Here is a 25,654-nt window from a genome sequence, read left to right as displayed (position 1 = left end):
TAAGGCTGCCGTGGATACTGCAAACGAATTTCCGAAAGTTGTGGTGTTGAAGGCGCGTTTGTTGGAAATTGGTGATAAAAATGCGTTAGATCAAGATTCTGCAATGAAAGCTAAACATTACGCAAGAAAGCAACATCAATATGGTTCAAATTACAACAAAACTCAAGCTGAAGGTATGTTCAAAAAGACTTTTAAATGTTTTCGTTGTAAAAAGAAAGGACATAAAGCCAGCGAATGTAGAGCAAAATTGTCATTTGAGGAAAACTCTCGCGGTGTTAAAAAAAAGCAAATTGCATGGGTGCAACAGAAACTGCTATGATCGTGAAATCTAATCGCGAATGGATAATAGATAGTGGAGCGACTTCCCATATGTGTAATGAGGAATCTCTATTTAGCCAACTCAACAAAGGCTATAATGGTAAAGTAAAACTGGCAGACGACAAAGAGGTATGTATCAAAGGTATTGGTAAAGTTTCGATTTTTGTAAATGTACAAGGAAAAAAGAAGACCATACACTTTGATAACGCACTATATGTACCACTTTTGAAATGTAATCTTGTGTCGACCAGTAAAGCTACAGACTCCGGTTGTAAAGTAATCATGGAGGGCAAAAAGGCTTTAATTTTGAGAAAAAAAAATTTTGATTGAAGGCCACAAGAAAAACAATGTATATTTCGTCAATTTGTTTGAAGATAAAAAGGCTGCAAATACAGTGCATCAAAGCAACGAAAAGAATTTTAATTTGTGGCATCGGCGATATGGGCACTTAAATTGTAAGGACTTAAGCCGACTTTCGTCTTTTTCTATGGTAAATGGATTGCCAAATTTGAATGCGATGCAAATTGATTGCGAAGCTTGTATTCGTGGAAAGCAAACTAGATTATCCTTCCCACATAAAAATGAAAAATCTTCCACGGAAATATTGCAACTTATTCACACAGACTTATGTGGTCCTATGAAGTGTGAGTCTATGGGACGAAGTATTTATTTTGCAACTTTCATTGACGATTTCTCTCGTAAAGTGTATGTCTATTTTCTGAGACAAAAGAACGAATATTTAGAGAAATTTAAAGAATTTAAACAGGCTGTTGAAAATGAAACTGGAAAAAGGATAAAAATACTTCGAAGTGACAATGCAAAAGAGTTGGTTGGGTCAGATTTTTCGAATTTTTTGAAGAAAAATGGAATTAAACGTCAGCTAACAGTGGAGTACACCCCTCAACAGAACGGCGTTTCCGAACGTATGAATCGTACTTTGGTGGAAATGGTTCGTTCCTGTATGTTAGATGCTGATTTACCAACTTCCTTGTGGGCGGAACTGATTAACACGTCAGTGTATATAAGAAACAGATGTCCGACAAATCTAAACAATGAAAAAACTCCTGAAGAAATATGGACTGGTTAGAAACCTTGCGTGAAACATTTACGCCAAATAGGATGTAAGTCTTTTGTTTTAAACAAGAAGTCTAAATCCAAATGGAAAGCCAGGAGTGATGAACATATATTAGTGGGCTATTCCGTTGAATCAAAGGCATATCGATTATGGAGACCAGGCACTAAACAAGTTGTAAAAAGTCGTGACGTAAGATTCATTGAGAATGAATTGTACAAGAATGTGAACAAAACAAACAAAGAATTGTTTTATGAATTTGAAATCAAATCTCCAAAAATTGATAAAGTGGATCAACGATTCGATGATGATCGGTCATCCGATGATGTTGACAATGAGACGGATGACGAGTTTTCTGAGTGTGACAACTCGGAATTTTCAAATGAAGACTGTCAAAGTGGTGAGAGTTCCAATGAAATTCCAAACGAGAATGTCAGAGATGCTGGAAGTAATAACCAAGACCAGTTTGAATCCATAAAGCAGAGGCTTAGATCGTGGACGTTTAAAAAAAAAGATGAGTCGTCTAATATGGTTGATGAAAAATGTATGGACCCAAGATCAATATATGAGGCTTTATCATCAATTCGTGCAGATCAATGGCGTAAAGCAATTGAATCAGAATACGCGTCATTGATGAAGAATAATACCTGGACTTTGACAAACTTGCCTGAAGGAAGAAAAGCTGTCGGTTGCAAATGGGTTTTCAAGTCGAAAATAAAACCCTACGGGACAGTTGAAAAACGAAAAGCGAGACTTGTAGCAAAAGGCTATACTCAAGTCATGGGCTTAGACTACGTTGATACATTTGCCCCAGTTGTAAGGCAAACTTCATTGCGATTGATTTATGCTTTGTCAGTGGAGCATAATCTTCAATTAAGACAATTGGATGTATCAACTGCTTTTCTAAATGGCACACTGGACGAAGAAATATACATGGAACAACCAGAGATGTTTGTTCAGGAGGCAACAAAACATAAAGTGTGTAAATTGCAAAAAGCCATCTATGGACTCAAACAATCAGGACGACAATGGTTTAAATGCATTGATGCTATAATTTTAGAGTTTGGATTCCATCGATCAAACTATGACCAGTGCATTTATTATGTCCAAAGTGAAGATACACTTATGATTGTTGCACTATATGTAGACGATATAGTAATCGCAAGTAATAACCAAATGATGACCAAAAAATTTGTGAAGGCACTGCAATCTAAATTTGATATTCAAGACTTAGGCGTACCACAACATTGTATTGGTCTTGAAGTAAATGTAAAGCCAAATGAAGTATCGATTTCGCAGTAAGGATATATAAAGCAGTTAGTAAAGAAATACGGGCTAGAAAACTGCAAACCTGTGAAAATTCCTATGTCTGCAAATGTGAAACTAGAAAAGGACCCAAACAATGAAGAAGAAAGGGAAAAAGTGGATGAAAAAGTCTATCAAGAATTAATTGGTTATTTATTGTACGTAGCATTGCATAGTAGACCAGATATTGCATATGCAGTTAACATATTATCGCAATTTTCAAAAGACCCCCGGAAACAACATTATAATGCTGCTTTGCAAGTAATAAGGTACTTGAGTACAACAAGGAATGCAGCAATAATATATAAAAAGAATTCGGCACCTCTCATGGGATTCTGTGACGCCAATTGGGCTCAAGATATCAATGATAGGAAATCTCAAACTGGGTTCTGTTTTCTCCTAGCAGGTGGAGCGGTCACCTGGGAATCCAAAAAACAAAAGGTGGTTGCACATTCTAGTGCTGAAGCGGAATATATAGCTTTGACTGAATCAGCTAAAGAAGCCTCATATTTAAGTTACATACTTGAAGAACTTGGATTATTCAATGGCAAACCAATAAAAATACATACTGATTCTCAAAGTGCGCAAAAAATGGCAGAGTTCGGTTCTCATCATTCTCGAATAAAACATATCCACTACAAGTATCATTATATTAAGGACACAATACAAAATGGAGTTGTTGAGCTGCGGTACTTGCCTACACAAGATATGTTGGCGGATGTTCTAACAAAACCAGTACCGAAACCAAAACATATTTATTGTTCTAATAATATGGGCATTAAACTTAATTGTTAAATTGATAATGTTGAGGAGGCAGTCACTCGCCAAAAACTGAGTGAGCTTGGCTGGGAACTTTTGATGCATCCACCATATAGCCCTGACCTTGCACCATCAGACTACCATTTATTTCGATCTTTGCAGAACTCCTTAAATGGTAAAACTTTCGGCAATGATGAGGCTATAAAATCGCACTCGGTTCAGTTTTTTGCAGATAAAGGCCAGAAGTTCTATGAGCGTGGAATACTAAATTTGCCTGGAAGATGGCAAAAGGTTATCGAACAAAATGGCAATTATATAATTGAATAAAGTTCATTCTAAGTTTTATTAAAAATGCATTTACTTTCTTTTAAAAAATCCGCAATTACTTTTTAAGCAACCCAATAAACTGATCTCCCGATTTGACTTCATGAGCCCTTATAAGCCACGATTTTTTGCGATTTGCCTGAAGTTTTGCATATAGTGATCTGTTATGGCTCTAAAACACTGTACCAAGTGCGGTGCAGTTCGGTCTTTAACTAGATATAGCTCTTATATTTTAGCAGAATCCATGGTGGTGGGTCCGCGGTCCTCCTTTTTATAGCCGAATCGTACTTTGGTGGAAATGGTTCGTTCCTGTATGTTAGATGCTGATTTACCAACTTCCTTGTGGGCGGAACTGATTAACACGTCAGTGTATATAAGAAACAGATGTCCGACAAATCTAAACAATGAAAAAACTCCTGATGAAATATGGACTGGTAAGAAACCTTGCGTGAAACATTTACGCCAAATAGGATGTAAGGCTTTTGTTTTAAACAAGAAGTCTAAATCCAAATGGAAAGCCAGGAGTGATGAACATATATTAGTGGGCTATTCCGTTGAATCAAAGGCATATCGATTATGGAGACCAGGCACTAAACAAGTTGTAAAAAGTCGTGACGTAAGATTCATTGAGAATGAATTGTACAAGAATGTGAACAAAACAAACAAAGAATTGTTTTATGAATTTGAAATCAAATCTCCAAAAATTGATAAAGTGGATCAACGATTCGATGATGATCGGTCATCCGATGATGTTGACAATGAGACGGATGACGAGTTTTCTGAGTGTGACAACTCGGAATTTTCAAATGAAGACTGTCAAAGTGGTGAGAGTTCCAATGAAATTCCAAACGAGAATGTCAGAGATGCTGGAAGTAATAACCAAGACCAGTTTGAATCCATAAAGCAGAGGCTTAGATCGTGGACGTTTAAAAAAAAAGATGAGTCGTCTAATATGGTTGATGAAAAATGTATGGACCCAAGATCAATATATGAGGCTTTATCATCAATTCGTGCAGATCAATGGCGTAAAGCAATTGAATCAGAATACGCGTCATTGATGAAGAATAATACCTGGACTTTGACAAACTTGCCTGAAGGAAGAAAAGCTGTCGGTTGCAAATGGGTTTTCAAGTCGAAAATAAAACCCTACGGGACAGTTGAAAAACGAAAAGCGAGACTTGTAGCAAAAGGCTATACTCAAGTCATGGGCTTAGACTACGTTGATACATTTGCCCCAGTTGTAAGGCAAACTTCATTGCGATTGATTTATGCTTTGTCAGTGGAGCATAATCTTCAATTAAGACAATTGGATGTATCAACTGCTTTTCTAAATGGCACACTGGACGAAGAAATATACATGGAACAACCAGAGATGTTTGTTCAGGAGGCAACAAAACATAAAGTGTGTAAATTGCAAAAAGCCATCTATGGACTCAAACAATCAGGACGACAATGGTTTAAATGCATTGATGCTATAATTTTAGAGTTTGGATTCCATCGATCAAACTATGACCAGTGCATTTATTATGTCCAAAGTGAAGATACACTTATGATTGTTGCACTATATGTAGACGATATAGTAATCGCAAGTAATAACCAAATGATGACCAAAAAATTTGTGAAGGCACTGCAATCTAAATTTGATATTCAAGACTTAGGCGTACCACAACATTGTATTGGTCTTGAAGTAAATGTAAAGCCAAATGAAGTATCGATTTCGCAGTCAGGATATATAAAGCAGTTAGTAAAGAAATACGGGCTAGAAAACTGCAAACCTGTGAAAATTCCTATGTCTGCAAATGTGAAACTAGAAAAGGACCCAAACAATGAAGAAGAAAGGGAAAAAGTGGATGAAAAAGTCTATCAAGAATTAATTGGTTATTTATTGTACGTAGCATTGCATAGTAGACCAGATATTGCATATGCAGTTAACATATTATCGCAATTTTCAAAAGACCCCCGGAAACAACATTATAATGCTGCTTTGCAAGTAATAAGGTACTTGAGTACAACAAGGAATGCAGCAATAATATATAAAAAGAATTCGGCACCTCTCATGGGATTCTGTGACGCCAATTGGGCTCAAGATATCAATGATAGGAAATCTCAAACTGGGTTCTGTTTTCTCCTAGCAGGTGGAGCGGTCACCTGGGAATCCAAAAAACAAAAGGTGGTTGCACATTCTAGTGCTGAAGCGGAATATATAGCTTTGACTGAATCAGCTAAAGAAGCCTCATATTTAAGTTACATACTTGAAGAACTTGGATTATTCAATGGCAAACCAATAAAAATACATACTGATTCTCAAAGTGCGCAAAAAATGGCAGAGTTCGGTTCTCATCATTCTCGAATAAAACATATCCACTACAAGTATCATTATATTAAGGACACAATACAAAATGGAGTTGTTGAGCTGCGGTACTTGCCTACACAAGATATGTTGGCGGATGTTCTAACAAAACCAGTACCGAAACCAAAACATATTTATTGTTCTAATAATATGGGCATTAAACTTAATTGTTAAATTGATAATGTTGAGGAGGCAGTCACTCGCCAAAAACTGAGTGAGCTTGGCTGGGAACTTTTGATGCATCCACCATATAGCCCTGACCTTGCACCATCAGACTACCATTTATTTCGATCTTTGCAGAACTCCTTAAATGGTAAAACTTTCGGCAATGATGAGGCTATAAAATCGCACTCGGTTCAGTTTTTTGCAGATAAAGGCCAGAAGTTCTATGAGCGTGGAATACTAAATTTGCCTGGAAGATGGCAAAAGGTTATCGAACAAAATGGCAATTATATATTTGAATAAAGTTCATTCTAAGTTTTATTAAAAATGCATTTACTTTCTTTTAAAAAATCCGCAATTACTTTTTAAGCAACCCAATAAACTGATCTCCCGATTTGACTTCATGAGCCCTTATAAGCCACGATTTTTTGCGATTTGCCTGAAGTTTTGCATATAGTGATCTGTTATGGCTCTAAAACACTGTACCAAGTGCGGTGCAGTTCGGTCTTTAACTAGATATAGCTCTTATATTTTAGCAGAATCCATGGTGGTGGGTCCGCGGTCCTCCTTTTTATAGCCGAGTCCGAACGGCGTGCCGCAGTGCGACACCTCTTTGGTAAGAAGTTTTGCATGTGATAGTACCTCACAAATGTTGCCAGCGTTAGGAGGGGAATACCACCACCGAATTTTTTTTTATTCAGGTGTTTTTTATGCAGGCGTCCACAGTCTTAGGCGGAAATGCCAAATCGGAAAAGAATGAACGCTATATCAGGTTATAAACCGATTTGAACATAATTTGGCACAGTTGTTAGAAGTAACACCAAAAAAACACAACTTGCAAATATCAGCCAAATTGGATAATAAATGCGTCCTCTAGAGGCTCAAGAAGTCAAGACCCAAGATCAGTTTTTATGGCAATTATATCAAATCCTGGACCGATTTGGCCCATTTACAATCCCAACTGACCTACATTAATAAGAAGTATTTGTCGTAAATTTCAAGCGCCTAGCTTTACTCCTTCGAAAGTTAGCGTGCTTTCGACAGACAAGCGGACGGACGGACATGGCTGGATCAATTTAAAATGTCATGACTATCAAGAATATATATACTTTATGCGGACTAAGTCGCATATTTCGAGGTGCTACAAACGGAATAACGAAATTAGTATACCCCCAACCTATAGTGGAGGGTATAAAAATTGCAATCCCGGAACTAATTTTATAGATATAACACTTGAAATCGGACCAAAATACCAAAAATTGTTTTTTTTTAATTGAAAAATTATCAACTTTAAACGGTCGTATCTCCTTAACTTAAAATATGAAATTTTTGTAGGTAGGATTTTTGAAATCTTTCTCATGTTTTACATAAGAATGCCCTGAACGAGGTTGTGCATAAAATAGAAGAATCCTTCGATGCCAAGACGACCACATTGACGGTATGCATTGACATCGTAGCGGCTTTTAACAATGGGCGGACCGACACATAAAACCGATAAAATCCCTAGACTAGTACCGGGTGGGCCGGGTCCTTAGAGACTGGATAAACCATATGTTAAGCAGCAAATGTGTAAATTTTGGGTCCCATGGCATAAATATAAGGGAGATAGTGGCACAGGTATGCCTCAGGGGGGCATTTTATAGCCACTCCTATGGGTGACCATCCTAAATCCCGGCACAGGATAGCTGTGAGCACCACACAGGCTGGAACATTGAGGTTCAATCTGCGTGGTGTTCATTGCTGTCACGAGAAGCTTATCTGTGTGCTACCGGGCGCGTGCGAATATTTGAATCCTCCATACGAAGAAGCTGCAACGGTAGTCGGGGACAATCAGCGATATCGAGCGGAGGGTCTTAGTTAGAGTCCGGGCGGCAACGACTCTTGCATAAATACTAAGTGTCTATGATACTCGATATGACAAGGCGAGTTCTTGGCTTCTTCAAATAACCAATGGCCGCCTTGTTGCCGCGGAGATCGGTCCTTGGGACCGAAAGGAGCTGTCTCACCTACAGGAGCTTGAGGAGGATCGCCACCTCCACATGCAAATGTGGCTACGACGACGACGACCATCATAAATAACCTATTACATATGCTGACTAAGGAGGAATTTTAAACCGTCTGTTGTGCAGATGATGTTATTGTATTTCTAAGGAGTAGGGATTCGACCAAGCTATGCAGAAAGGCAGAAAGTATCATGGACATATCATTTGAATGGGCTGAACCTATGGGTCACAATGTTAACCAAGGAAGACGAAGGTGGGTTAATTTAACGCACAATGTTTCCTCAATAGAATGATTTCGATATCTGACAAGGTCAAATACTTAAGGTGACATCACACTACATGTTCTTTTTTTTATTGGTCCATAACCAGATATAGCAGCCATATAAGCCGATCTGGGTTCTTGATTTCTTGAGCATCTAGAGGTGAACTTCAATATACGTGTCAATTATGGTCTGAGTCGGTCTATAGCCTGATATAGCTCCCATATAAACCGATGTCCCTATTTTTCTTCTTGAGCCCCTTAAGGGCGCAATTTTTGGCAGACATTTTACTCAAGGACTTCTACTATGGTCTCCACTATTCAATTCAATTATGTTCTGAATCGGACGATAACTTACTATAAAAGCTAAAATATTATAGTAATTCTTTCCTATCAACAAATGTTTGCCAAAAATGATATACCGGAAAAAGAACTCGACAAATCCGAACAATGGTGGAGAGTATATATGGTTCGACCCGGCCGAACCGAAACGCTTTTACTTGTTTTGATTAAGTGGTGCTCTTTGCCTTCTGACAAAAACATAAAGAAATCAGATGTTTTTGTTGTCATTTGAACGATAGCAAACCAAATTAAATTGTTTCCACAACTTTAAGATTTAAACAGCTTGCTCACTACTTAAACAATTTGAAACCATAAAAATCGGTTTTGCTCACATTTTTATACCCTCAACCATAGGATGGGGGTATACTAATTTCGTCATTCTGTTTGTAAATCCTAGAAAAGTTCATCTAAGACTCCATAAAGTGTATATATTCTTGATCGTCATGACATTTTTAGTCGATCTAGCCATGTCCGTCCGTCTGTCAGTTGAAAGTACGCTTACTTTCGAAGGAGTAAAGCCAGCCACTTGAAATTTTGCACAAACACTTCTTATTAGTGATGATCAGTTGGCACTGTAAACGGGCCATATCGTTCCATGTTTTGATATAGCTGCCATATAAACCGATCTTGGATCTTGACTTCTTCAGCCACTAGAGGGCGCAGTTCTTATCCGATTTTGCTGAAATTTTGAATGATAAGTTTTGTTATGACTTTCAACCACTGTGCTAAATATAGTTCAAATCGGTAAATAACCTGATATAGCTGCCTTATAAACCGATCCTGAATCTTGACTTCTTCAGCCACAAGAGGGAGCAATTCTCATCAGATTTAGCTGAAATTTTGTATGGCGTGTTTCGTTATGACTACCAACAAGTAAAAGCGTGCTAAGTTCGGCCGGGCCGAATCTTATATACCCTCCACCATGGATCGCATTTGTCGAGTTCTTTTCCCGGCATCTCTTCTTAGGCAAAAAAAAGGATATAAGAAAAGATTTGCTCTTCTATTAGAGCGATATCAAGATATGGTCCGGTTTGGACCACAATTAAATTATATGTTGGAGACCTGTGTAAAATGTCAGCCAATTCGAATAAGAATTGCGCTCTTTGTGGGCTCAAGAAGTAAAATAGATAGATCGATTTATATGGGAGCTGTATCGGGCTATAGACCGATTCAGACTATAATAAACACGTATGTTAATGGTCATGAGAGAATCCGTCGTACAAAATTTCAGGCAAATCGGATAATAATTGCGACCTCTAGAGGCTCAAGAAGTCAAGATCCCAGATCGGTTTATATTGCAGCTATATCAGGTTATGAACCGATTTAAACCATATTTGGCACAGTTGTTGGATATCGTAACAAAATACTACGTGCCAAAATTCATTCAAATTGGATAAGAATTGCGCACTCTAGAGGCTCAAGAAGTCAAGACCCAAGATCGGTTCATATGGCAGCTATATCAGGTTATGAACCGATTTGAACCATACTTGGCACAGTTGTTGGATATCACAGCAAAACACGTCGTGCAAAATTCCAATCTGGTAAAAATTGCGCACTCTAGAGGCTCAAGAAGTCAAGACCCAAGATCGGTTTATATGGCAGCTATATCAGGTTATAGACCGATTTGAACCATACTTGGCACAGATGTTGGATATAATAACGAAACACGTCGCGCAAAATTTCATTCCAACCGGATAAGAATTGCGCACTCTAGAGGCTCAAGAAGTCTAGACCCAAGATCGGTTTATATGGCAGCTATATCAGGTTATAAACCGATTTGAACCATACTTGGCACATTTGTTGGATACCGTAACAAAACACGTCGTGCAAAATTTCATCCTAATCGGATAAGAATTGCGCACTCTAGAGGCTCAAGAAGTCAAGACCCTAGATCGGTTTATATGGCAGCTATATCAAAACATGGACCGACCTACACTAATAAGAAGTATTTGTGCAAAATTTCTAGCGGCTAGCTTTACTCCTTCGGAAGTTAGCGTGCTTTCGACAGACAGACGGACGGACGGACAGACGGACATGGCTAGATCGACATAAAATTTCACGACGATCAAGAATATATATACTTTATGGGGTCCCAGACGAATATTTCGAGTAGTTACAAACAGAATGACGAAATTAGTATACCCCCCATCTTATGGTGGAGGGTATAATAACTGTGTTAAATATGGTTCAAATCGGTGCATAACCTGATATAGCTGTTATATAAACCGATCTGGGATCTTGACTTCTTGAGCTTCTAGAGGGAGCAATTATTATCTGGTTTAGCTGAAAAATTGTGCAACGGATTCTCTCATGACCTCCAACATACATGTCTAGAATGGTCTGTATCGGTTTATAACCTGATACAGCTTCCATAAAAACTGATCTCCCTATTTTACTTCTTGAGACCCTTAAGGAAGCAATTCTTATTCGAATTGGCTGAAATTTTCTTCTACCATGGTGTTCACCATTCAGTTTGATTATGGTCCATAACTTGATAAAGCTCCAACAGCATAGCAATTATTATACCCACCACAGAAGGATGGGGTATATTCATTTTGTCATTCCGTTTGCAACACATCGAAATATCTATTTCCGACCCTATAAACTATATATATTCTTGATCAGCGTAAAAATCTAAGACGATCTAGACATGTCCGTCCGTCTGTCTGTTGAAATCACGCTGCAGTCTTTAAAAATAGAGATATTGAGCTGAAATTTTGCACAGATTTTGTTCATAAGCAGGTTAAGTTCAAAGATGGGCTATATCGGCCTATATCTTGATATAGCCACCATATATACCGATCCGCCGATTTATGGTGTCAGGCCCATAAAAGCCACATTTATTATCCGATTTTGCTGAAATTTGGGACAGTGAGTTGTCAACATTCTTCTTCAATATGACCCAGATCGGTCTAGATTTGGATATAGCTGCCATATAGACCGATCCTCCGAATTAGGGTCTTAAGCTCATAAAAGCCACATTTATTATCAGATTTTTCTGAAATTTGGGGCAATGGGATGTGTTGGGCCCTTCGACATCCTTTGTCAATTTTGCCCAGATCGGTCTAGATTTGGATATAGCTGTCATATAGACCGATCCTCCGAATTAGGGTCTAAGGCCCATAAGAGCCACATTCATTATCTGATTTTGCTGAAATTTGGGACAGTGAGTTGCCTTAGGGCCTTCGACATCTTTCTTCGATTTGGCCGTGGGTCCTTAAAAGGTGCATTTTTTGTCCGATGTCGCCGAAATTTGGGACAGTGAGTTAAGTAAAGCCCCTTGACATACTTCTGCAATATTTGTATTTTATTATGATAAAACTTATACAAAAGACAGTGTCTTATATAAAGCATGGGTTAGTAAATTGATAAATACAATGAGTTCAACAAGTTTTCATTTAAATAGAACAGTAATTGGTACAAAATATTTAACAATTTAAGCAAAGTTACTGATACAATATTTAAGTTAAAGAAAGGTTTAAACAAAATAAAAAAAAAGAAGAAAAAGAAACTTTAAAGAAAATTTAACAATTTAATCAAAGTTACTAATAAAATAAATAAAAAAAAATAGTTATAAAAAAAAAACAAAACAAATAATTCATTAAAATGATTATAAATCAAAGATTTGAACTGACGTTCATTACTTATAATTTGAATACTATTGGGAAGATTATTCCAGAGACGTATAGCATTAACAAAGAACTGTTGTTCAGATACACGATATTGATGACGTATTTGTATTACTTGTTTACCTCTTGTAGAGTTAGCAAAACGCAAAACAGAAGCCAGATATGACGGGTCATTGGTATAAATTATCTTGTGGATCATTTGCAACAAGCGTATCTTAAGGAACGAGTTAAAAGAGACACCATATACTTGTCTGGCAAAGTCAGATACCCGGTCTCTTCTACGCAAACCAAAAATGTATCTAACGACATCGTTAAAGGCCACGTGCAATTTATTCCTATGAGTTACATCACAACCGTAAAAAACCTCGCAAGATTATAATAGTTTCGGCAGAATAAATGTCCTAGCCAAAAGCATTCTTATTGACAAAGGGGTATACTGTCGACTCATATATAAGTTTCGTAAAACGCCGTAGGTCCTGCCCACTGTCATACTGACATGATTCTTCCATGAAAGTCTATCATCAAACTCCAAACCAAGGTTTCTTGCAGATGAAACAATCTCAATTGGGGCTCCAGGATTGCCACATCAAGATTGGGCGGCATTGTCACCCGATTCCTACCAATTACAAGGCACTTTGACTTTATTGGATTTAAAAGTAGTCCGTTGGCGTTTGCCCATGTGTTTATCCTATCCAAGTCATTATTTAGTCGAAGTACGCCATCGATCAACCTCCCCGGCGAGGAGCTCATATACAGCTGTAAGTCGTCGGCATACATATGAATACCACAGTTGCGCAACTGTCCAGGAAGGTCATTGCTATATAAGGAAAAAGGAGTGGGCCCAATACAGACCCCTGTGGAACACCTCTTGAGACTGGAAGATAACTAGAACAGCGGCTATCAACACATACCGATTGGCATCTATTAGTAAGATAAAATTTAAATAAATGTTTCAGTTTAAGGTAAAGTATATTGGGATCAACGGAATCAAATGCTTTCGAATGATCTAAAAGAACAAGAAAGGCAACTTTATCGCTGTCAATATCACTCCTTACATCTTCAACTACTTTCAAAAGTGCAGTAGTGCAACTGTGCTTTGGCCGGAAACCAGATTGAAAATCTGTTAGCTGCGAATTATTCGCAATATATTCAGATATTTGCCGGTTGACTAGAGTCTCAAATATCTTAGAGACAAATGGGAGTATTGCTATTGGCCTAAATTCTTGGTTATTCTTTGGTATTGGGACTATCCTTGCCCGTTTCCAAGACTGTGGATAGCAACTCCTTAAAATAATATTGTTAAAAAGATGGCACATATACGGAAGAATAAAGGGTAGAATTATCCTAAAAAATCTTGGGTCAATACCATCAGAACCAATGGCATTAGACTTAATTGATTCTACAGCGCTAACGATATCGCTTTGTTCAAAACGCTCAAGATCAAAACGTAGTAGGTCTGGTGAGGTGTTGTTACTACTATGATTTACGTTACTAAATTCACTGTCGTAGAAATGTACGTTTGGCTCAGGAAAAGATATGTTCAAGAAACTCCTATTAATCTCATCTAAATCAACATGTCTATAAATTGATTATCCAATTTTGCTGAAATTTGGGACAGTGAGTTGCCTTAGGGCCTTCGACATCTTTCTTCGATTTGGCCGTGGTCGGTTCAGATTTGGATATAGCTGCCATATAGACAGATCCCTCAATTTAAGGTTTTGGGTTGTTTAAAGGTGCATTTATTGTCCGATGTCGCCGAAATTTGGGTGAGTGATTTAAGTAAAGCCCTTTGACATACTTCTGCAATATGGCCCAGATCGCCCTAGATTTGGATATAACTGCCATATAGACCGATCTCTCGGTCTTAGGTTTTGGGGCTATAAAAGGCGCATTTATTTTCCGATGTCGCTAAAATTTGAGACAGAGCGTTGTGTTAGGCTCTTCGGCAGTTTTCCGCAACTTGGCCCAAATCGGTCCAGATTTGGATATAGCTGCCATGTAGACCGATATCTCGATTTAAAGTCTTGGCCCCATAAAAGGCTCATTTATATTCCGATATCACTGAAATATGACACAGTGACTTATGTTAGGCTTTTCGACATCCGTATCTTATTCAGTTCAAATCGGTTTATTTTTAGATATAGCTACTAAAAAGACCAATATTTCGTTATACACAATAGAACAATGACTTGTACTAATTAGTATTTGGTCCAAATCGGAACATATTTCGATATAACTGCTATGGGACGTAAGTTATGCAATTTTCATAGGATTTTGATGAAAGATGGTTTACATATATACCCGAGGTGGTGGGTATCCAAAGTTCGGCCCAGCCGAACTTAACGCCTTTTTACTTTCTTTTATCCTTTGTTGGCCTAAAAAGAGATACCGGGAAATGAATTCCACAATTACAATCCATGGTGGAGGGTATAAAAGATTCGGCCTGGCCGAACATAGCACACTTTTACTTGCTTAAGTTATGTTATACAAAATTGATGAATCGTATGGTTATTGACAATTTTGATACACATAACGCAATAGAGGCCACCGTAGCGCAAAGGTTGGCATGTCCGCCTCTGATGCACAATGCCTGGGTTCGAACTCTGGCGAGAACATCAGAAAACAAACAAGTAAAAGTTGTGATTCGCAAATTTTTGCAAATTTTGACAATGAACGTTCCACTAATGTACAGGGGCAAACTTCTCACGTATCAATGAGTGCAGTCTGATTCGAGTTTAAGCTCCATGATAAGGGGCCTACCTTTTATAGCCGAGCCCGAACGGCGTGCCGCAGTGCGACACCTCTTTGGAGAGAAGTTTTACATGGCATAGTACCGCACAAATGTTTCCAGCATTAGAAGGGGGAAACCACCGCTGATGGTCTCGCCTGATGGTCTCGCCTGATGGTCTCGCCAGGATTCGAACCAAGGCGTTCAGCGTCATAGGCGGACATGCTAACCTCTGCGCTACGGTTGTGATTTATTATGACTTAAAGTTGTGTTTTATTACGACTTCAAACATCTATGATAAGTATAATCAAACACCTGATAAAGCTCCCATTTATCTTTCGATTTGTCCTCTACGGCCACTGAAGTTTAAATTTTTAAAAGAATTGGGAGGAATAGAAATTCGGTAGCTAAAGTACACATGTGCCTTTCAACTAAATGCTTATATGTGTATAAATTTTTAACATAATCCATGGTGATGGGCTCCCAAGATTCGTCGTGGCCCAACTTGCCACGTTTTTACTCGAGTTATATAAGAAGATAGGGTTGCAAATCGATTCGAGGTGACGGAAATGAAATAATGAAATATATATACACTTCGTTTCCATTGTGGTGGGTTTTAAAGGCAACATCAATTTGCAGGAGTTACAGTATGCATAAAGTTTGCAAAGAGTATAATTATTATAAGCATTGATTTTTGGTAACCCTCCAAAATAAAATGTTTCATCAATCTTTACAGAGAATCTCTAAACAAGTTTTATTTACAATTTTTGTAAAACTTCGAATAAGTTCCACGCCTAATGGCGGTGTAGGTTGAGAAAAATGCTGATTAGATACGACATGATTTATGTACACGTTATACATTTTTTTTCATTTCTCGTGTACAGTTCTACGGTTAAATACATTTTCGTTACATTTCCCCTTTTTTAGGGTGTGTTTTGCAAAAAGTTACAAAACAGAACAAAAAACCGAAACACAATCAAACTTTTATGGATTTTTATGTTTTAAAAGACGACTCAGGCGAGCCGTGTCTGCCTGCTATGTGATAAATGGTGGGAAGGACTCATGAATGGATGGGTGATTGTACAATACATATTTTGCGCATGGTGCGATGTTCGATGCCTAAGGAGGGCATTAAACTGCGAACCACCCCATCACCCATCAATGGTGGAAGCAAAGCAAACAAAATAAAAAAAAATGCATCTAGCACTTTCGAGAGAAATATGAAAACAAATACAAAAGCATTCAAATTGCAGCATTCTGGAAGCTACCCTCATCGATAATTGGTTATTGAAAAATATTGTAATTGTACTAAAAACTAATTTGCATTTCTATGTGAGAGCATATAAAAATGTATTTGGAACGGGCTCGCTAAGGGATGATTTTTTGTGAATCGATGTCTTTTATGAAAAATGGGTGGTGCAATCGTTGTTTTTGTAAACCCGATATGTAAACTCAACCAACATTGTGAAATAAATATTTGTAGCAAACTCCAAACCTTCATACCCATCTAAACTCTTTGAAATCAATCACAACATTGTCTTCGGGATTCCAAAATCAATGACCCCAATGGAGGCAGACACAAAAAATAAATAAAATTCCACATTAATCTCTGCATTGCCGCTCAGAGAGATTGAGAACAGCTACAAAAATGCAAGGCATTTTTAGTAACATACATTAGGGTGTCCTAGGTAAGACCGTTTAGTGTGGAACCGTTTTACTAGTATTTTAATTATATGTAGACTAAGCTTTTCTGATAACCAACATTGCAAGGCAAACAACCAGCAAGCGTTTACAGATGTGTTAAGTTAATTTCTTTGCAAATACAATAAAGGTAAAGACAATTCGATTGCCAATAAATACCAGATTTTTAAGACCGCCCTCCCCAATTTCAATGAATGGAATTGTTATCATATTAAAGTCATCAAAAGCTCAGTTTGTAAATATAATTCGTTGTATCTAGCAGGGCTGCGGAATAGGAGTTGGAGTCCGAGTCTTGGAGTCGGAGTCAAGCAATTATGCCCGGAGTCGAAGTCGAAATTATCTCGATTTCGACGCCAGATAAAAGAGTAAAATACTTTCAAAAAAATTAACTCTTAAAAATGTTTTAAAGTAAAACAAAAAAAAAACTTATTCTATAGTAGACTCTCGTATTCAATTTTGTTGTTTTTAAATACAAGCTGTAAGCCTTTGTTTTTTATTTAAATTACTAGCTGAACCGGGCCCGCTCCGCTGCCCCTTCTTTTACTTTATATGGAACAAAATTATTCTTTGAATATCCGATTTGAACCATAAACCGGATGTCAAAATGCCTAACATAAGTCACTGTGTCAAATTTCAGTGAAATAGGATTTTAAACGCGCCTTTTATCGGGCCAAGACTTTAAATCGAGATATCGGTCTATATGACAGCTATATCCAAATCTGGACCGATCTGTGCCATATTGCAGAAGTATGTCAAGGGACTTAACACAACTCACTGTCCCTAATTTCGGCGACATCGGACAATAAATGCGCCTTTTATGGCCTCAAAACCTTTAATCGAGTAATCAGTCTATATGGCAGCTATATCCACATTTGGACCGATCTGAGCCAAATTGAAGAAGAATTCTGAAGGGCCTAACACAACCCACTATCGCAAATTTCGGCGATATCGGACAATAAATGCGCCTTTTATGGGCGCAAGACCTTAAATCTGGAGATCGGTCTATATGACAGCTTAATTCATATCTTGATCGATCTATGCCAAATTGTACAAATATGTCGAGGGGCTTAACGTTACTCACTGCCCCAAATTTTGGCGACATCGGACAATAAATGCGCCTTATATGGGTCCAAAACCTTAAAACGAAAAATCGGTCTATATGGCAGCTATATCCAAATCTAGATCGATCTTGGCAAAATTGAAGAAGGATGTCGAAGGGCCTAACAGAACTCACTGTCCAAAATTTTGGGAATATCGGATAATAAATGCGCCTTTTATGGGCCCATAGCCTTAAATCGAGAGATTAGTCTATATGGCACCAATATCCAAATATGGACCGATCTAGGCCAAATTGAAGAAAGATGTCGAGTGACCTAACACAACTCACTGCACCAAATTTCAGCCAAATTGCAGAAGAATGTCGAAGGGCCTAACACAACTCACTGTCCTAAATTTCGGCAAAGTCGAATAATAAATGTGGCATTTATTGACCTAGGACTCTAATTCGGCGGATCGGTCTATATGGGGGTATATCTAGATATAGCCCATCTTCGAACTTGACCTGCTTATGGACAAAAAAAGAATCTGTGCAAAATTTCAGCTCAAAATCTCTATTTTTATACCCACCACCGTAGGTATATTCATTTAGTCAATCCGTTTGCAACATATCGAAATATCAACTTCCGACCCTACAAAGTATATATATTTCGGATCGTCGTAAATTTGTAAAACGATTTGTCCATCTGTCCGTCTATCCGTCTGTCCGTCCGTCTGTTGTAATCACTTTAGAGCCTTCAAAAATATTGAGCTGAAATTTGGCATAGATACGTCTTTTTGATGCACGCTGGTTTAGTTCTTGAACGGTTTAAATCGGACCATATTTGGATATAGCTGCTATATAGACCGACTTTCCGATAAAGGGTCTTATGCCCTTAAAAACCTTATTTTTCATCCCATTTTGCTGAAATTTGAAACAGTGATTAGTTTAAGGCTTCCCGACAACTGACCCTAATTTGGGTCAGATCGGACTATATTTAGATATAGCTACCATATAGACCGATCTGCCGATAAAGGGTCTGAAGACCATTAAAGCTTTGTTTATAACCCGATTTCGCTGCTGTGGGTTATTTAAAGCCTCCCGGCATCTGACCTAAATATGGATTAGATCGGTCCATATTTAGATATAGCTGCCATGTGGACCAATTTCCCGATAAAGGGTCTGAAGCCCATAAAAGTTTGTTTGCCACCAGATATCGCTGATATTTAAAACAGTGGGTTATCTTAAGCCTCCCAACATCTGACCCAAATATGGTTCAGATTGGACTATACTTAGATATAGCTGCCATATAGACCGATCTCCCGAAAAAGGGTTTGAAGGCCATTATTTTTTAACCGATTTCGTTGAAATTTGGAATAGTGGGCAGTTTTAAGCCTCCCAACATTTGACCTTAATATGGTTCTGATCGGACTATATTTAGATATAGCTGCCATATAGCCCGATCTGCCGATAAGGGGTCTGAAGCCAATAAAAGCTTTATTTATTACCCGATTTCGTTTAAATTTGAAACAGTGAGTTTTTCTGAAGCTCACGATATCCGATCTTAATATGGTTCAGATCAGTTTATAATTGGATATACCTGCAAAAAGACCAATATTTTGTTCTACAAAATTGAATAGTGGAATATAGATTAGACCACTCAATGTCCAATTTTCATCAGATTGTGACGAAATGACGTTTACATGTATACCCGAGGTGGTGGGTATCCACAGTTCGGCCCGGCTGAACTTAATGCTTTTTTAATTGTTAAAGACTGTAGCGTGATTTCAACATTCAGACGGATGGACATGGCTAGATCGTCTTAGTTGTTTACGCTGATCAAGTATATATATTTTAAAGGGTTAAAGACTGTAGCGTGATTAGAACGTCTTAGATTTTTACGCTGATCAAGAATATATATACTTTATAGGGTCGGATGTTAGATGTATTCTATACTTGAAAGACTTTATTTGAGCCCGACTTTCCCATAGGGATTTTCGGAGTGGGAAGGTGGTTGGTGGGATAAGGGGATGGTGTAGACCCCCGGTATGGACTCCCGAAAGTGGATGTGAATTTCGTGCTCTACTCCCAAATACCTTTTATTTGAAACCTTAGCTCTTAAAAAATATCAGCATCGTGCCCTACCCTCAAATACCATTTATTTATTGGTCCATATATCGCTCAATTAATAGCATAACAATATAAATGCCTTTATCTGAATCCCATATGATCTTTATTGGTCTGGGAATTCGCTCGAAGAGTTTAAGGTCATTTAAATTTGGATGTTAGATGTACTCCACTCTTAAAAGACTTTATTTGAGCCCGATATTCCCATGGGGATTTTGGGAGTGGGAAGGCCCCCAGGGTGGAGATTGCTAGGTTTAGGGGGTGGTTTGGACTCCCGAAATTGGGTATGAATTTCGTAATCTACTCCCAAATACCTCTCATGTGAGCCCCATATTGCCATGATCGGCAAATATGTATGTCCGATTTAGAGGTGTCTTCAGGGGTGAGATGGTCCCCAAGACACGTAGCCCTAAAAAAATATCAGCATCGTGCTCTACCCTCAAATACCATTTATTTAAACCTTATATTACCCTTGGTTTAAGGGGAATTTATGAGATGAGGCGTCCCCCAAACACTTGGCCTCAAAATTGGTTGTCAAATTCGTTTTCTAGTTTCAAATAACTTTTATTTGAGCCACATATTGTCATGGTCGGTCACATATTGTCCACTCGTAAATACCTTTCATTTGAGTCCCATGTTGCCATAATGGGTAAATATGTCCGATTTAGGGGTTAGGGTGGTCCCCCTAATGCTTAGTCCGACATTTGGATATAAGATACGTTTTCTAATCATACATTCCTTTCATATGAGTTCCATATTTTCGTGATTGGTCTAAATATATATTTGGTTGATTTTGGGGGTGGGTCGGCCCTCCTAAGTACCCCATCCGAAATTTGGATACCAAATTTTTATTTTTAGGTTGTTATAAGAGAGCACACAAAATTTCTCTTAAATCGCACCACCCATCACCGAGATCTGGCGTTTCTGAGAATTAGGGTAAGGGGGAGCGTCCGCTCCCCTTTAGATATAAAAAAATGTAGTACCCTATTTTCACCACGGGATCATTTTGCACCATCTGTGAAAATTTCATGAAAATCAATTCAGCCGTCTTTGAGTCTATAATGAACATAAAAATTACGGCTTGGTTTGGTTTAGCGGTAGGAACTAGAACGCATCATCTTTATCCTGTTCCTGTGCTAGCACAATGAACGAAAATGTGGAATTGAGTCTGATGGCAGACTGCCACTTAAACCTAACCTAACCTACCCTGCTCAAAGCCTGCAATCAGCAGCAACGCGCCAGATGAAGGAGAGGTATCGAGAGAAGAGGAGAGAGAAGAAACGACTGTTCCGCAAAAAGAAAAAGGAATGGAAAGACGTGAGTGTGAGCGAATTGAGATGTACAGAAGTCAGAATGAAGTCCGGAAATTCTACCAAAGAGTTAAACATCAAACCGATAGCTTTGGTGCAGGCACATCCTCCTGCAGAGACAAAGAAGGAAATCTGGTAACTGACACAGATAACATGCTGATAACATGGAAAGAACATTTTACCCAGCTGATAGTGTCCGACGTTAGCTGCGAAGAGGACAACCTTGAACCTCCTGGTCAGAATAAGGTCCAAATAGCTGTGACCCGACCGAAGAACAACAAGGCAGCAGGTGTCGACGAGTTGCCCGCTGAACTATTTAAGACTAGAGGTGTTACGCTGATAAGGCTTATGCATCAGCTTGTCTGCGAATAAGTCTGCTTCCTTCGCATACAAAATACTCTCGAGCGTACTGTGTGGAAGATTAAAACCTAAAGTCAATGAGAAAATTGGGCTTTATACCTGGTAAATCTAGCAAAGACCAGATATTCACACTGCCCCAAATCCTGGAAATGATGCGAGAAATGCAAATCAGCACCTACCATCCCTTTGTGGACTACAAAGCCGCCTTCGATAGCTTTGACCGTTCAGGGTACATCAAGCCATGTCTGAGTTTGGTATCCCTGTAAAATTAATAAGACTCTGCAGAATGACACTTACTGATACCCGTTCCTCAGTAAGAATAGGAAAGAATCTCTCCCAACCACTCAATACCAAAAGAGGTTTCAGACACCCTATCGTATGATCTCTTTAACATCCTGCTGGAGAAGATTATATGAGATGCAGATGTGAATAGATATGTCACATTACTCACAAGACAATACATGCTACTCGCCTATGCCGACGCGATCGATATCATGGTTCGCTCGCAGGAAGTATAACTGTAGCCTTTGTAAGAGTTGAAAGAGAATCAGTGAAAATGGTTCTGGTAGTCCATGGAGATAAAACGAAATGGGTGGTATCAACTCCAAAAACGCCTTGTACAACCGATTAAATAAAGAAAAAGGAGAAAGTTGGGAACCACAACTTTAAAATAGGCACTGCCGTAACCGAAACGAATGACACCAGTTATGAAATATAGCGAAGAATAATATAAGCAAACAGATGCTACTTTGGATTGAGTAAGCAGTTTAGAAACAAGGGCACCTTTCGACAGACGAAGATTACACTATACACTGATACTACCAGTGTTGTTATATGGTCCTGAGGCATGGGTACTTTTGAAAGCAGACGAGGCAGTGCTTGGAGTGTTTGAGATAAAGATTCTTCGTAACATTATGGATGTATGAACCACGAACTGTATTAGCTGCATGACGACAATAGCATTATAAAACTTAGCAAAATACAGCGGTTGCGTTCGCTCCAGCGAGGAAGTCTTTTGAAGGTGATCATGTTGGTACACGCAAAGCGGGACGGCCAAGAGCCCGATAGAAAGATCAAATGGTGAGAGAGACAGCTCGAATCTTGGTTTTAGAGATTATGGAAGAAGCGCAGAAGATCGAGGCGCTTGGAACGCTATTCTACGTTCGGCTAATGGGAAAAATGTCCTGTCATAGCCAGTTGAAGTAAGTAGCGGTTTTTTTCTTTTTTGAAGTTGCATGCTATTAGAGAGGGACACGTGATAAGAACACCACGACTTTTTTACTCACACCGCCAAAGCATGCAAATTTGCTCATGAACATTCTGTTAAGGAACAGGTGACAAACTCTCACATATCAATGAGTGCTGCCCGATTCAAGGTTAAGCTAAATAATAAGTGGCCTCATTTTTATAGCCGAGTCCGAACGGCGTTCGGACTCGGCTATCTCCCCTTTGGGGGAGATATTTTACATTTCAAATTACCTAACGAATGTCGCCAGTATTAGGAGGGTTAAACATTTTTCTGATGTTGTGGCCAGGATTCGAACCCAGGCGTTCAGCTTTATAGACGGACATTCAAACTTCTGCGCTACGGTTGGTTATGGAAAATTTCATGAAATGGATATGGTCATGGAAGCCATTTGATTGATTTTCTTTTTCATTATTAACGACATACCTTCCACATTGTGAAAACAACATTATCTGCTTTCTCCTTTCCAGTAGAAAAAAGCTTAGCTTAAAGCATTTTTATTTAAACTCAGGATTATATTCAACATTTTTTGAACACAAACGAGTAAAAGCGTGCTAAGTTAGGCCGGACCGAATCTTGGAAACCCATTTTTGCATTTTTCAACGCAACGCTCAAAAACAAAAACCAATAAGCTCATTCCGTTTTGGCCTTAACATTACATTCTCATCTCATTAACCCACAGTGCACAGTCGATATGGTTTTTATGTCCCCCTTAAAATATTTTTCTTCTCATCATCATAATCATCGATTTTGTTCTCCCTTTTCATATTTGAGTTTTATAATTCCCTTTTGTTCTTCATTTCAATATTTTTTTTATTAAAAAAAAAAACATTTTTTCACACCATACAGGCAGGGGTCGGGGTCCGTGTGCCGCCATTAAATCAACATGGAAGGTGATGGCAAAACGTAGACGACAAAAGGCGGCAGCCATGCGAACGAACAAAGCCACCACCATAAGGCATAACTGCCATTGCGGGCAGAGTGTTTCTGCTGCTGCTGCTGTTGTTGTCGTTTCTTCTATGTGACTGCAAACGAGGAGCTGAGAAGGATTCCCTGTTTCAATAGTCCAACGAAATAAAAACACACCCGGGCCAACGGCCTCTAAAACGGGGTGGTGTAGATGCCGTCAATGTCGAAAACTCTAACCCCGTGTGTCAGGCTTTACAATGGCAGCCATAGAAGTTCTCACAAGAATGCGAGGCGCAGCAAGGCCAGGGTAACAACGTCAAAGTACATGCCGTCGCATCTGTGTTGCCTCAAAAGTAGCATTGAAATAGAGAACAACTTGCTTGGAGTTTGTTTGCTGACTCTGCAATATGGAAGATGAAAACAGTAACGAGTTGCCAGGGCGGAAAGCTTCTCTGCCAGTCTCGTACATCTTGGGCTTGGGTTCTGTGCGTATATTCTCCTTTTCGATAGCTTTTATGTTGGCTTGTTGTCCTCCGGGCTTGTGATATCTGGCACTGGTATACGATTGACGACTACTTAGCTGCTGCTTGGACCGTGAGCTCTTTGCCTTCATTTATATGTGTGGCGTTGTTTTGTGATTCGCATTTTTGAGTTGGTTACTTTGGCCATCATCATCACCATCACCACCAACAGCAACTGGCAAAATATACCACCACCATTACAGATGGCACAACCACCATAGCCACCACACAACCACTGGCATCATCACCACCACTACTACAGCCATGAGAGTTGGCAGCGGCAGTCGCTGAAATCTTTGGAATGGGCTCTGCAAAAACAGTGAAGAGCAGACACAATAAATGCTAAACACCAGAGGAAGAAAGGCAACAACAAACAAAAAAGGTGGGATGGTTGATACATACGTTTCTGTTTTTGGACACCAAACTGACACTTTTCTATCAGACCCAGTCGCCGTCGTCGCCGCCGCCGCCATCACCATCACCGTTGTCCTTCGTCATTCATTCACATTTGGCGATTGATATCTTTTGGCAGAATAAACAACGAGCAGACAATGACCTGACACAGCGATTCTGGAGCGGCTATTGTTCATCATTGTGCAACTGGAAACGGTCAGCAGACAGACTGCAATCGGCCATCTGACGCAAAGTCCGAAAGAAACACATTGCTAATTAGAATTAAACAAGAAAAATAGGTGTGAAAAAAATATACTAAGAAAAAGAACAACGCAGTCAAAATAAACAATGACTAAAATTAAACAGAAAAAAAATTTAAAAATTAAACAAAAAGCGTGAGTGTTTAAAACATGTATTTTGAGTCAAAACCACCAATAGAAAATGTCAAAAAAAAAATTTGCGGCCATAAATCTTCACTCGACCAACCTTGTTAACTGTCTCGAAACACGCCAAACAAGTCTACAACGTCACTATGGGTTAGCCGTCATTAGCAATCTGTGTTGGCTATTTTTTTTCTATTTCTTAAGTACCCAAGAAGTCGTAGACATTTCATATAAAATAGAGAGAAAAAAGAAACAAAAAATATATTTTTAGTGTTCGGGAATGATTTTTTCTTTAATTAATTTTGTGTGTGCTACGCCCTTTCAAACAAAGCATTTGAAAATGTGAAAAAATCAAAAATAATTAAATGTTTAAAATTTGCTGGCGGATGGCAAACATGTATCAACGAAATGGATAGG

At 38.7% G+C, this 25,654-nt stretch overlaps 1 protein-coding gene and 1 long non-coding RNA gene across 2 annotated transcripts; one reads left to right on the top strand and one right to left on the bottom strand.

Moving 5' to 3' along the window:
• The first annotated feature begins 2,755 nt into the window (after positions 1-2,755).
• LOC131994744 (uncharacterized) lies at positions 2,756-3,490 on the top strand. Its single transcript, XM_059361610.1, has one exon. The coding sequence runs from the start codon at positions 2,756-2,758 to the stop codon at positions 3,488-3,490; it is 735 nt and encodes a 244-aa protein (XP_059217593.1).
• Positions 3,491-23,579: 20,089 nt separating this feature from the next.
• On the bottom strand, positions 23,580-25,398 carry LOC106082248 (uncharacterized). The gene is made up of 3 exons (XR_001220468.2): positions 25,341-25,398; positions 24,864-25,126; positions 23,580-24,769 (listed from the first exon to the last, which is right to left on the bottom strand). It is a non-coding gene; the product is annotated as an uncharacterized LOC106082248 (long non-coding RNA).
• Between the last annotated feature and the right edge of the window lie 256 nt (positions 25,399-25,654).

This window comes from Stomoxys calcitrans, chromosome 2 (genome assembly GCF_963082655.1).
Source record: "Stomoxys calcitrans chromosome 2, idStoCalc2.1, whole genome shotgun sequence".
Taxonomy (NCBI): Eukaryota; Metazoa; Arthropoda; class Insecta; order Diptera; family Muscidae; genus Stomoxys; species Stomoxys calcitrans.
Note: the sequence above shows the minus strand (reverse complement) of the source record. Positions and strands in the feature narration are given on the sequence as shown.